The sequence below is a fragment of the Nannospalax galili genome, unplaced genomic scaffold (genome assembly GCF_000622305.1).
Source record: "Nannospalax galili isolate Female #2095 unplaced genomic scaffold, S.galili_v1.0 scaffold454, whole genome shotgun sequence".
NCBI classification, from domain to species: Eukaryota; Metazoa; Chordata; class Mammalia; order Rodentia; family Spalacidae; genus Nannospalax; species Nannospalax galili.
In genome coordinates, this window is record NW_008334929.1 from 314221 (window position 1) to 328025 (window position 13805).

Here is a 13805-nt window from a genome sequence, read left to right on the forward strand (position 1 = left end):
GATTTAGAATTTTAATAATAATAATAATAATTATTATTATTATTATTATTATTATTATTACAGTGCACTTGATTTCTTAGCCCAGGCATTTTAGCTAGCACTTGAAATAGGACCCTTTTCCACAGTCTGTGGGATAAATGTGGAAATTTTTAAAGGGTTGATAGGAGAAATCTGACAACTGGGGAGATGCCTCACTGGGTAAAAGTGCTTGCTGTACAAGCATGAGGACCTGAGTTTTTAACTCCAGCATACACATAAAAAGCCAGACATAGTGACATATATCTGTAACTCCATCAGCACTGGGGGGCAGGGAGAGACAGGGGTCCCAGGGGCTCCCTGGCCTTCCTACTTAGCTGAAAGCCTTAAGTTTCAGATTCACTGAAATATCCTGTCTTAGAATAAGGTAGATGAACTGGTGAGATGGTTCAGTAGGTAAAAGCGATAGCTACTTGAGTTCAATCCTCAGAACCCAAATAAAGGTGAAAGGAGAGAATCAGCTCCTCCAGATTGTCCTCTGATCTCCATAGGCCATGGTATGTGTGCCTCCCACACAGAGATTTTTTTAAAAATAAGGTCTTGAAGTAATTGAGGAAGATAGCCCACTGTCATCCTTTGGCCTCTGCATGTGCCCGCACAGGTGTGCATATTCACATCCAAGTACAGACGCACCAAAAACAAAACAAACAAACAAAAAAAACAGTGCTTTATACTAGAAACATCTGACCAAAACCCATGCTCAAGTGGCCAAGGTAAACACAGATTAATCATGCTGATACCCTGCAGTGGCAAAATGAAGTGAGATGGGCATATCCCTCTGTGAAAGTCTTCTCCAGACCCATGACACCATATCATGAGGAACTCAGTTTATAGGGAATTCTCTACAAAATACCCAACAATATTTTTCCAAAGTGCTGAAGACATACAAGACCAGTTGAGTCTTTCTCACAGATTAGAGTATATCAACTCACAGTTGAGTATTTCTCACAGATTAGAGTATATCAAGAGACAGTGATGGCTAAAGCAATGTGGTGGTTCAACAAAGCAAAGTGCAAAATGAGTTTTTTCTCTTAAAAGAGAAAAAAAATTTGTAGAAAATAAGTGAAATCTGAATAAGAGCTATCATTCAGTATTGTTCTAAAGTGTTGATAAAATGTTCCATGCTTAATTAAATGTCAGATATTTTATTGATCAACCCTTTTTGTATAAGAATCTGACTATACCTCCTTTGTAAATCTAACATTATTTTTAAATGTTTTTGTTGTTGTTATTTTGGTATTTGTTTTTAATATTTCTGTACTTCCAGGAAATTTATTTCTACAAAGATTGCTGTAAGAAATAACTTCTGCTCTCTTAGATCCAGGTGATTTGCAGGCTTATGTTGAGGATTACATCCATGGAAATCTAAGTTCAAAATTCAGGGCAGTTAAGAGGCTTATTACTAGGAGATGAAGCAGTGTTATTGTGGCCATAAGCAAGACTATAAAGCTAAATTCTGAAGTCACAGACACCATAGAGTGAGCTTCCCTCTGGAATGTATGGCCAGAGAAAGTCCAAACATAAAACGTGAAGGAGCTAAACTCTTGGAAGATTTCGTAAACCATAACAGCCCAACACAAAACTTTTGCAAATAGTAGCCAAAACCACCCTAACTAGTCAAAGAGAATATGTCACTGAAAAGTATCACCATAGTGCCTAACTCTTGAACTGCAAAAAATCAAGTAAAGGAAATTGAAGCCACAGGGCAACCTATAGAGTTGTAACAGGGAGGCTTATACCTTCAGCAGTGAGGATGGGTTGAGATGCTTTGAAGTTAGAGTGAAGAATTCATATAGAAGCAATGGCCCAACAAGACAGAGTGCAAAATGAGTTAGGAACAATGACTAAGTCCCAATCCTCAAAATGAGAAAGTATTTAAGTGGTAATACACGCATCCATACAAAGGCACAACCTGTTATATCTGTGCCAAAGCTAACTGTTTAATTATAGGTCACTTTGGAATCTAAGAGCCCCTGAAGTTAATGTAAAATTTCTTGGCTAGACAGAACCTTTGATTTCAGTTCATCTCAGTAGGACTGTCTCCAAAGTAAGGGGGCAGAGTCAGTCATAAACCAGAAAGTTTTCATTCTGTTACAGGTGTTCAAGATGGAAGATGGAGTAGTTAATGAAATGTGGCAGGTTTTAGCAAACATTCTTCTCAATAATTATGTGACACATGAGTGCTCAGAAAACTTTCTGTGGAAGTGCAAGGCAGTAAATCTGGGGGAAGGAGACTTGGCCCTGCTTTTATACTTATTGCTTTTCTTATAAATAACTTTAATAAACTGTTAGTGTACTCCGTATCCTTCCATGTGTTTTTATGTTTTGCAACTGTGGTTGGAGCTAGAGACTTGTTTTGAATAGCAGTCTGAAATGAAGATTCTGACTGTGGCAGGTCTGTAACAGACTTCGCAGTCTTGTAGTGCTGCTTTGTCTCACGTGATTGTTGTAGCATATTTACCAAGAATTTGATTAGATAATGTTAAGGAATGGGACCTTGAGAATTCTTCCACTAAAATGACTTGATGAAAACATAGCTGTGTAATTGATCTCTTATTGTAGACATTTTGAGTGCATCCTTGAGAGAGGCTCTGTATAAATACAGCATCTATAAAAACCTATCAAACTGGGTACGCTTCCTGTCTAGAAGTTAGGCACCTAGTTTTCAATTTCAAATTAATATTTTTGTAAAACAGCTTATTTCTAAATGTACTAATTGTTTCTTATTTAATATGTGACAGTGGTGGTCTGTTTTTTAAAGACTCTTTTTTTCATTTAACACATTAACTGCCCTCTTTATAGTTTTGATGTTACTTTTATAAAGAGGGCAAAGGTTCAGTCTTCCTTTGGCAAAGTCTCATTTTATGATAATGTTAGTTTTCTCCTCTGGTTTGCTTTTCACTGATTCAGCCACAAATCTGTCCTTCACAGGACCCCAGCAAGTGGTCTTTAGGTTGAAAGTACTGTACAAATTATATCCAAATCCCCTCAAAGACTGGGTAGTTGCTTGGCATGCTGTAGTTTTAAGGCATGGGCTTTGTGTATTTTCTGAAAAAAAGTATACATCTAAAAATTTTAACTTTTAGGTGGGTTGATGGTGTATAGATGCAATCCCAGCACTTGGAGAGAAAAAAGATTTAACTTTTGTTTCTTCAGTTAAGAATTTTAATAGTATTCTGTCAAAGTCTTCCATAATGCTTGTTTTGCTAAATAGTACTTAAAATCAGATAAGAAATACACCATTTTAACCAAAAGCTGTCTGTTGAAAGCCATTTTATTTATACTTTAGCATTGGCCTGCTAATAAATTCTCAGATAGTACTTGGAATTGTTCATATTTCCTAAGATCTGTTTTACCATCGTAATTTTAAGGAGAGCACAAAAAATAAAGCAGTTATGTTTTTAATACATATTATTTGATCATTTGGGTTTAGAGGAAATTTGACTGAGTAGATAGTTATCTGGACTTTTCAAGTTACCTTTTTGTGGTTTTGAATGATTTTAAGACTTTTAAAATGTTGAATAGTGTTTTTTTAAGGTATTCCAAGTATATAAAAATGAAACTTCCTGTCTTAAATAAAGGATAGCTTCTTAAAAGACCTGCTTTGTTTCAGTATAATTAATTCCTGATGGAGATTTTATTTTCTCGGGGACTGGAGAGATGACTCAGCAATTAAGAGTGACTGCTCTTGCAGAAGACCCGGGTTCAATTCCCAGCATCCACATGGTGGCTAACAGCTGTCCATAACTCCAGTTCCGGGGGGGATTTGATGCCCTCTTCTGACCTCCGTGGGCATTGCATGACACTAGTGCATCTACCTACATGCAGGCAATACACATAAAAAATAAAAATAATAAATATATTTTTTAAAGGAAACAATTTTATTTTCTCATAATCAGTGTTTAGTTTGTTTTTAATATTTCCATGTCATCCCCAACAGAGGGAAATTGAATATATATGTAAAGAGAAAATACTGGTAAATGATTTTTTTTTAAGCTTCTGAAATTCAGCATATAGCTTGTCAGAAATTGAATAGAAGACTATCTTTCCCCTTCAAATGTGTCAGCATTGTGGAACACGCTTGGCTCCTAGCCTCTGTGGGAATCTGAGCAATAAGCTCATGGATAAGGGAAAGGGTGTGCATTTGATCATTTCAATTCAAACCATTTTCGAGGGTCTTCAGGTCAACTGTCACATTGGCACTTTCCTGCTTCATTCTTTTGAGTTGCTTAATCGCTAGTAACTGACTGGATACTGAAATGGTAGCAGCTGTGTTCTCTGGCCACTGAGAGAGAGAGGGGTCTTTATGTCACAACCTTTCTTCACTGTGAATTCAAAGATTTCTAAGCGCACAAAACATATTTTCCAGGAAACCCCCGTCAAGGACAGCACAGGTGGGGAAAGTATGTCTATGCTCAATCTAGAGAAGCAGTTTTTGTTTTATGGGGTCATTAACTTACTAGACAAGAGGTGTGCTGGGCCTCTGTATTTACCTGCCCTTTCTTTTTAAATTCTAGGCAGCAGAACCTGTCCGAAGGTCACCATCAATCCACCTTGTACAACAAGCAACACAACCACAGGGGCTCAGGGAATAAATGGGAAGACACCAGCAAAACGCTCAGCTGCAAGTCCAAAGCCACAAGGTATGTGTATTGGGTCTTTATGACCAGGTCAAGAATAAAGAAGGCTCTGGAGAAGAAAATGAGTACTGAGAATTTGGAGTGATAAAAGGGGAGAACTGGGTGGACTGTTTTTCACTGATGTGTCAGGTGAAGGTGAGTATTTGCTTTGCTCCTAAACAAAGCTGCATATTCTTTTTAATGATGTTTTTTACATTGCTGAAATTGCTTGTGTTTCTTCATGGAATTGTGATCTCTTCATGTCTTCTGCCCAGATTCCTGCAGGGCCTAACTTATTTTCCGTATAATCAGTATGTTTGTAAGGACTGTCAGGAGGAAGTGATTCATTAGATGTTAGAAGATCTTTGAAACAGGTAATTCTGGAACAGTATTTAGCACATTTATCAAGAATTTGATTAGATAATACTAAACAATAAGACCTTGAAAATTTCTTCCAATAAAATGAAAAGCAAACAGCCTGTCCATTTAAGATTGATTGGCCAACAGGGGTGAAAAGCTATAAATGTTTTATCCAGTGATCCTTTTTTCTACAAATAAATTACCAGTGAACTGCGGGTTAACTTTGAGAAGCATAAAATTATAGTTTTGATGATTGAGGGCCGAGCCTTTTTAAATGCAACATAAAAACTTAAATTATATTGTGGTTTAATGTATTGTTTCTTTAGAGTAGATTTTAATAAGAATGCTCCACATTAAAAAAAAATTAAAAATATCAAAGGCAGGTACCACCATGCCCAGCTATTGAAAAAAATCTATTTCTATTTTGTGTTTGTTTTGGTCTCTTTCCCGTTCTTGCAAATAAAAAAGTATACCAAAGAATGCATTATTTATATATATATGTATTTAAATTTCCGTTAAGGATTTCTGAAAGAAATATTTAATAAGTTTAAAATATCTACTAGATTTTGAGGTATTAGTGACTGCTAGATGTGTTCATTATGGTATAATTTATGGCTATCAATCAATATCAAATAATTGGTGACTTAAAAGACTAGCTTGGTTATACCATAGTTTTCTCTCTAACAATGACATCAGTAGAAACAGAAAATTTTTAGCCATGAGTTAAGCTATTTTATGTGTAAAGCACAGGACCACCCCCTCTTTGCTCCTTGGTCCTGAGTTGATAGATCTGAGGAAACTGAAAAATTAATAAATTCTAGTTTATATAATTGCCCAGAATTTTATTTAAAAAGCCCATTTGGCTTTGCTTTGTTTGGGGAAGATGTAGCACACTGCCTACTTGTCTTCCATGGTCAGTATGCTGAGACAATCAAGGCAGTGACTTTTCTGAGTTACCATACCACAAAACAGTCCTGTATTTTAGGGAGACAATACTTGGCCTTGATTTTGTTGTTTGGAAGTTCAATATTGAAGTCAACATATTGCTATTTCAGTACTTCCTATCTTAAAGACAGGTTAATTATATACCGTTTTGTTTAACTACAGAGACTATTTTCAGGTACTAAATAAATCACAAAGTAGATGCTTTGGCAGAACACTGTCCCATGCTGGTTGGCCCTGGTGCCTATGGTTAAATTGTAGCCCATCCTTTACTCTCACACTTCATATTCATTCCCCTACATCAGTCTATTTGGGCTTCCATAACAAAATGCCATTAACTGAATAGCTAATTAACAACAGTAATTTACTTCTCACATTTCTAGTAAGAAATGTAAGTACTGCTAAGATCAAAGTACTAATAGTGTCTGGTGAGAGAGAATCTGCTTTCTGATTCGTGCTATCCTGTATACAAGGGGCTAGTGGTCTCTCTGGCACTTCTTTTAAGGTGCCTCAATCCCATTCATAAAAGTTAACCTGGTTGTCCTACCCCCCCAAACCTAATCACATTCCAGAGGCCCCACCTTCTTAAACCATCACCATGGGGTGAGGATGTAAGCGTGAATCTTAGGAGGATAGATGCATTCATACCGTAACACTCCACCCCATCTTGCTTTGTCTTAATCATTACAGTATGGTCAGCTGTTTGTTTTACTCATCAGACTTGGTTTTTGTTTATTTTGCTTTTCTGCATCATCTCCCATAGCACAAAGCAGATCTACAATAAGATTACTTCAACACAACTTGGCTTAGAACTTCAAGTATTTGCTGTATAGAGACCAACATCATTGGAGTAGGCTACCATCTTGGGATGAGCAGAGGAGCTGACAGATAAGGCACTATACATGGACTTATTAACCTACAGAAGGAGTGTTGATGGAAGCTCCAACAGAGATAAAAAGCAGTGTTTATTCGCCAGCACATGGCTCAGCAGATTCACATCTGAAGGCTAAGCTCAAAGTGCAGCACGGTGTTGTCTTTTCTACTCTGTGCTTGTTCCCCCTTTGTACTTCAGTCCTTTTGTCTCTCCTATATGGTAGCATACATTCTAGATTGAGTGGTTTTATACTATAGAGTTGTAACAGGGTCAGGCTGACATTAATTGTGCCACATTGCCTTTTCTTTGTTCTGGGAAAACCCTTAGCACAGAAGGGCTACTTTTAATTCCTCCAGACTGTTAGGAGCCTTGTAGGATTGAGGCAGAGAAGTGAATGGGGTGCTAATTAAACTTCAGCATGGATTATCACTCTGACATCTTTATTCCCACCTCCTTGCAAAAGACTTGTCATTTATGTAATTTAATTGAGAACTCGTTCTAGAGACAGTTTTGGCATTTCAGCCCTCCTGCCATCCATGGGACATTGGTAAACCCCGGCAATTGCTTGCTACCACCAGGGAAGTTGTTACTGACGTGAATAAGAAGAGGGTAGGAATGCTGATCAGTGCCCTGCATAACACAGCTCAGCTCCTCAGAACAAAATATTGCCCAGACTAAACTGTCCACAGTACTGAGTTTCAGAAAATCAGATTTAAATCCTAAAAGAACTCATAGTGAAACCTTGCCATTTTTGCTTACTTGCAGTTTAGTAATTTAATAATTACTTTTGGTAGTTTTTAGAATACTGTTACATGCTTACCTTTATTAGTACTGGTTATATATCATGTATCTGTAGTAAGATTTATATTTGCATTTACTAATTATATAAAAGTAATCTTTTTGAAGACTTGTGTATAAGTTTAAAGAAGGTAAAAGAGCTAGAATTTAAATTAGAGACTAGGGGGCTGGAGAGATGGCTCAGTGGTTAAGAGCACTGACTGCTCTTGCAGAGGACCCGGGTTTGATTCCCAGCACTCATATGGTGACTAAAAAAATATTGGTAACTCCAGTTTGAGGAGAATCTGATGCACTCTTCTGACCTCCTCAGGAATTGTATGACATAGGTGCACTTACATGCATGCAGGCAATACACTCATACACATAAAGTAAAAATAATAAATAAAATACTTAGAAATAAATAAATGAACTAGAGATTAGATAAAGTTAGATTTGCATCTAAATTTGAAAGGGTTCATTCCATAGTTGGAACTTCTTTTGCCTACACTCCAGAAAATACCCTAAGGTCTTGGAAAACAAGGACTTATTCACTAACACACCTACCAGTCAATCTCCCAACAACTTCTGTTCACTTTTTCTATTGGCTTATTTCCTGCTATGGTGGAAGAACACAAAATGGCTTATTTAATAGTGAAAGACAATAGTTCTTTTTCTCTAAAGAGCTTTACTCTAGGACATTCTACATAGATCACAATTATTTTGGTAAATTTCACATACTTTCAATAATGTCTGTCATTAAACCTAAAACATTTTTAAACATCTCACAAACTTGGAAAGCTATTTATAACTTCAATAATTTATGTAAATATGGTATATTAAAAGCATTTGCCTTGGGCTGGAGAGATGGCTCAGTGGTTAAGAACACTGTTCTTGCAGAAGACCCAGGTTCAAATCCCACACCCACATGGCAGCTAACAGCTGTCCATAACTCCAGTCCCAGGGGATCTGACAGCCTCTTCTGACCTCTGCAGGCATTGCACGACACGCATGCAGGCAATACAGGCATACACATAAAATAAAAATAATAAAATTTTAAAAATAACCCATTTGCCTTGCTATGAATAATCCAGCCTTTAAAGAGTATGTTTAGGGTCTGGAGAGATGGCTTAGTGATTAAGCACAATAGCTGCTCTTATAGGGGACCCAGATTTGGTTTCCAGCACACATTAACCTCTGTACCTTTTAAGTGTGTAGCTTTTGCTCCACATTCTTAAATGTTTTCCATGAGTAACTCTCTTGACTTGATCTTCAAGTCTTGATCAGATATAACTCTCACAAAAAGACCCATTTTGAACATAGTTTAGTTTAGCACTAACCTATGCTCTTCTCCCCATTCTCTGTATCTCTTTTGCCTCCTTCCTTTATGCCCCTGCCCTTTCTCCTAGTACTTAACTACATTCTAATATTTGATTTATTTTTTTGTTTTTGTTTATTGAGTTTCCTTTTGCTCATTAAGTGCCCGGAGCTTAATAGTTATTCAATAAATATTTGTTAACTATATGGAAATCTGATGGGACCAAAGTGGTACCATATTGTAAATATAATTTGCATTTTCTTGATGATTAATAAGGATGAACACTGTTATTCCTCTTTATAGTCCATGGAATTAATAGTATATGGGAATTCTTTATTCTGAGTGTCATTCCTTTATATTTTAATTTAGTTCATTTTATGTGTATGACTGTTTTACCCTCATGTAGGTAGTGTTCAATTCCCGTGGAGGCCAGAAGAGGATGTTCGATCCCCTAGAACTATAGTTACAGATGGTTGTCAGCTACCACATGAGTGCTGGGAATCTAACTAGGGTTCACTACAAGATGAGCCAGTGATGTTAACCACTGAGCCATCCTTCCAACTCCTGCCATTCCTTTCTTGAGCACACCTAATATAGAAGAACATAGAGTATGCAGCTCCATTTCCTTGCAGGTTGCCTTAGCAGAGAGGGGCCTAAGGGAACATAGGCAATTTAAAGTCTTTATTGAATTTTTAAGCTTTTTATCTTACCATGAAAATCCGTGTTGACATTAGACAAATAACTTAAAAACATATTAATCTTGTATATATACAAAGTTCTTTTATGAATGTCAAAAAAATCCTCTTCTAAGCATTTATTCTTGAAAATAGTTACATATTCCTTTTTGAATCTTTGATAAAAGCAATAAGATTAAAAGATTAATCTATTTTGTGAATACTTTCCTTAAGCATTGAATCTTAATCAGGTCAGAAGAGGTGGGCTGAAACAAAAACTCAAAGGATCCTCAATTTCTGCCATCCAGATATACAATGATAATTCTAAGACTTTATAAAACTGAGAAAGATATGTAAACATTTTTAACATTAGCAAACAAGGTATAAGATGTCATGATGACTTTTTTTTTTTTTGGATAAAGTGTTTTTAGTAGATACTCCTCCCCATCTCCCCAAGTCCTTTGGCATACCCAGCCCACTACTCTCTTTTCTTCTTTCATGTCACATCTGAGCTTTTGCCTCTCCCTCCCCTTCCTCAGCTCCTCTTTTTGCTTTCTTGATCTCCTTTCTGATATTTTAGGGTTCACCTATGTTTGTATTCATGTTTATACATACATGTATATATTACATGCTTGGATTTACATATGAGAGAGAACATGGTTTTTGTCTTTTTGAGTTTGTGGTCATCTCACTTAATATTATACTTTCTAGCTCACTCAGGGAAAGGCACCCAGGTGTGGAAGTTCCACAACACACCACAAAAGTCTGGGACACAATATAAGGGACCAAAGCTGACCCACATTAAGCACCTAGGTGTGGGGTATTCCACAGCTCTGAGAAGAAGCTGTAGACCCTGTGAAGAGACCAGAACTGATCCAAGGTACAGTGCATTGCACAGGGAGATCCTCAATATTTGGCAGAAGCTGCAGACTCAGAAGAGGCCAAAATGACCCTGGGTAAAGAACACAGGCATATAGGAGTTCCACAACTTCTAGGCATACAAGTCTCACAACCTGAGGCAGAAGAACTAGGAAGGAAGTCAGAGCTGGTATAGGATAATATGCCCCATGTGCAGAATCTCACAGCAGGTTGATTATTAAATGAAAATCTGGATACCAAACATGAGACATTTCCCTATTAGTAGTTATTAGTTAGAGAGGCCCCAGAGTCTCCAAAAACAATATAGACTATTGCCATTGTTCTTGGTTGCCTGCCTTAACTAGATGATAAGACCCTGTTGCTGAAGACACCATACACTTAGGTTGCAGGACAGAGAAATAAGGTTGTTTTTTACCAAGAAACTTTCTTTCTTCTGCCCAGTTTTCATAGTGCTGGAAGGTGCTATACAGGCTGTTGGGATAGAAAGACATCAGTGATCTTACCCAGTGATATAGCCTGCATGCTACAATATTGACCTGCCAGGAAGATGTGCCCATCAATACAATAGTGACATGACTGTTATAGGGTAACCAACCACTTTAAAAATGGATTTGAAGCCTGCTACAAAGGAGAGAATTTATTTATTCATTAATATATCATTATTGAATTTTTGTGTATTTCATACACAACATCTTAGTCTTCTCTATACCCCCTTCCCCATTGGCACCCTCCCATACCTCCTGCCCCCAAACTGGATTTCATGCATTCTATCATGTGAGTCAAGTTAACGTCTGCTGATGACCCTCAGTGCAAGTTCACTCACTGGAGACTAGTCAGCCTATCTAGAGTCACTCCCATAAAGATCAGCTTTTCCTCACCCAATAGCAATCAGCTGCCCAGTAATTCTTCAGCTAAGATTGTAGCCTGCTGTTCATTTCCACAGTCCTATACTAGATTTTTGTCTGCTTGAGTTTGCATGGGTCTTATGAATGCTGGTACCATTGCTGAAAGTTCATATGAACAAGGTCTCAAGAGCCTGTAAGACTATTTCCATATGGTCATGCACCTTCTCCCCTGGCTCTTACAATCATCTTTCCGCTCCCTCTTGCACAATGGTCCCTGAGTCCTAGATTCATTGCCCCCTGTTGCATGGCAGAGCTTTGTTGATGAGAGTTAAGAGATTCATTAGTATTCTCTCTACCTCTTGTTTCACTCTGTTCCGTGAGCCTTAGATGTAGAGGTTCCACTGTAGATGTGTCATTTGGGGTTGGGCATTTCACAGACACTTAATCGCTCTGTGTGATCAGTGGTGGGACTCTAATAGCCTCTGTCTGTTACAAAAGAAGCTTCTTTGATGAGTGGTGGTTGTATACTTGTCTGTAAACATAAGTTTCCATATTTAGCACATGTAAGAAATTACATTTGTCTAGGATATGGCAGCCTTGGGGTGTTCTCTAAGATCTCTGACTTCTCTAGCCATGTGTCTTTGGCTATATTTACAGTACCACACATGAGTTCCCTCCCATTGAATGGGTTGATTACCCCCAGTATAAAAGTGCCACTACTGTGCCAATATAGTGTACTGTGCTGATCACTGTTGTGGTTATTAGGCCTTAAAGGTGGGGTTGGACCATTGATTAATGTTCTTCCTTAGCAGCTTGAATAGTGTTCTCCAAAATGATGGGAACTAGCCTTCAGGGAGGAGCTTCCAGGTCAGTTTCAGCTCCATCACTCCAAATCCTGTGTCCAGAGAATGTCTTGTCTTCAGCAGTAGGGTCTTACCTTCAAGTTCTGGGAGGCCATCAAGGGCTATGGCAGTAGCCTGTGTCATTTTGGGAGTCTCTTGAACTATCCTGGCCAGTATCTCAAAGGGAGGTTTCTCCATCCTGTCCTGTTTCTTGTTACATAGTCTTCAGCTATACATATAGACTCATGTACAGATATCGTATGTGTAAATTTTCAGTAGGCTTTTGAACTAATATGTTTCCTCTGGCTTTTTACACCAAACTAGGCACCTCTCCTCTCCCTTTCTAACCTTCCCTCCTCCCTCCCTAGTTAAAGTACCCCCATCTACCCCATTTCTTCCTTGATAATATCTATCTCCTATGGTGCCCCCTCTCTTGAGCTCCTTCTTCCCCTTTACCCCCATACTTCCTTATATAACCCTCTTTCTCCCCGCTCACATTTAAATATCCCCATTCTACCCATTTCCAAAGGAGAGAATTTAAGCCAGGCACTGTAAACCTGGTCAAAAGTCCATAGACCCTAGAGTGGAACTTACTGTTGCTGTTTTGCTGAATGATCATGTTGTCAAACTTTTCAATATTGATGCTTATACCCATAGACCTGGGATACTCTGAACCTTGGTCAAAATGTTTCTTTTTGCATTGAGCAGTGGTTAATTCAGAAACTCATAATTGGTCAAAATGTTGAAAATAAATGACTATGAGTGCTCGGCCCTAAGTGGGACATCTGGTCTCAACCTCCCATCAAAAGCTCAGGGAACATTGTAGAAGAAAAGGCAGAAAGAATATAAGAGTCGTAGGGTTGGAGGAAGGCTGTGCAATGCCATCCTCTGGACATGACATGGTCATTGCACTCATGAATTCACAGCAGCTGTGGTCACCTGCACAAGATCAAGCCAGTCAGAATCCCAGCATGGATTGAGGAGAGTATTATATTAGGCCTCACCGCTAACTGAGGGACTGTTGGCAGTTAATAGCTACTGTAAGAGAGAGAGTCACTTTTCTTTAGGGTTGTGGTCACCAGTAAATTACCCATGCCCCAGTGGATAGCCCACACTTAGGCATATGCAGGGTTATTTTAATTTAAAAAGAGGACATGGAGGGAGTTGGAAGGAATTGGAGGGGGAGATGGAAGATGGGTATGATCAAACTGCATTGTATACCTATATGAAATTTTCAAAAATAAAAGTTATTTAAAACTATTGTACTTTCTAGATCTATTTTCCTGCAAATGTCTTACAGATGAATACAATTCCATTGTGCATATGTACATCTTCATTATCTATTCATCTATTGTTGGGTGTCTAGGCTGGTTCCGTTTTCCTGCTGTGGTGAACAGAGCAGCAATAAGCATGGATGTGTCAGTATTCTGTTGAGGAGTACAAGGAGTGCTACAACTGGTTCATACAGTAGTTCTCTCTTTACTTATTTGAGAAAATGCCATACTGCTTTCTGTAATGGTTTGTACAAGTTTTCACTCATACAAGCAGTGAATAAAAGTTCCTCTTTGCCCACATTCTGGCCAGCATTTGCTGTCCAATTTCTTGATGATAAGCCATTCTGACTGGTGTGAGATTGTAACTC

At 38.1% G+C, this 13805-nt stretch overlaps 1 protein-coding gene across 5 annotated transcripts in view; it reads left to right on the forward strand.

Annotated features, from left to right (window-relative positions):
* Fgd4 (FYVE, RhoGEF and PH domain containing 4) overlaps positions 1 to 13805 on the forward strand; it is a 278130-nt gene that overhangs the window by 154943 nt on the left and 109382 nt on the right. For all 5 annotated transcript variants that reach the window (XM_008829641.3, XM_008829642.3, XM_029561875.1 and 2 more), the window contains one exon: positions 4554 to 4679. In XM_008829641.3, the coding sequence (XP_008827863.1) occupies positions 4554 to 4679 (126 nt within the window). The remainder of the gene's footprint in view (positions 1 to 4553; positions 4680 to 13805) is intronic.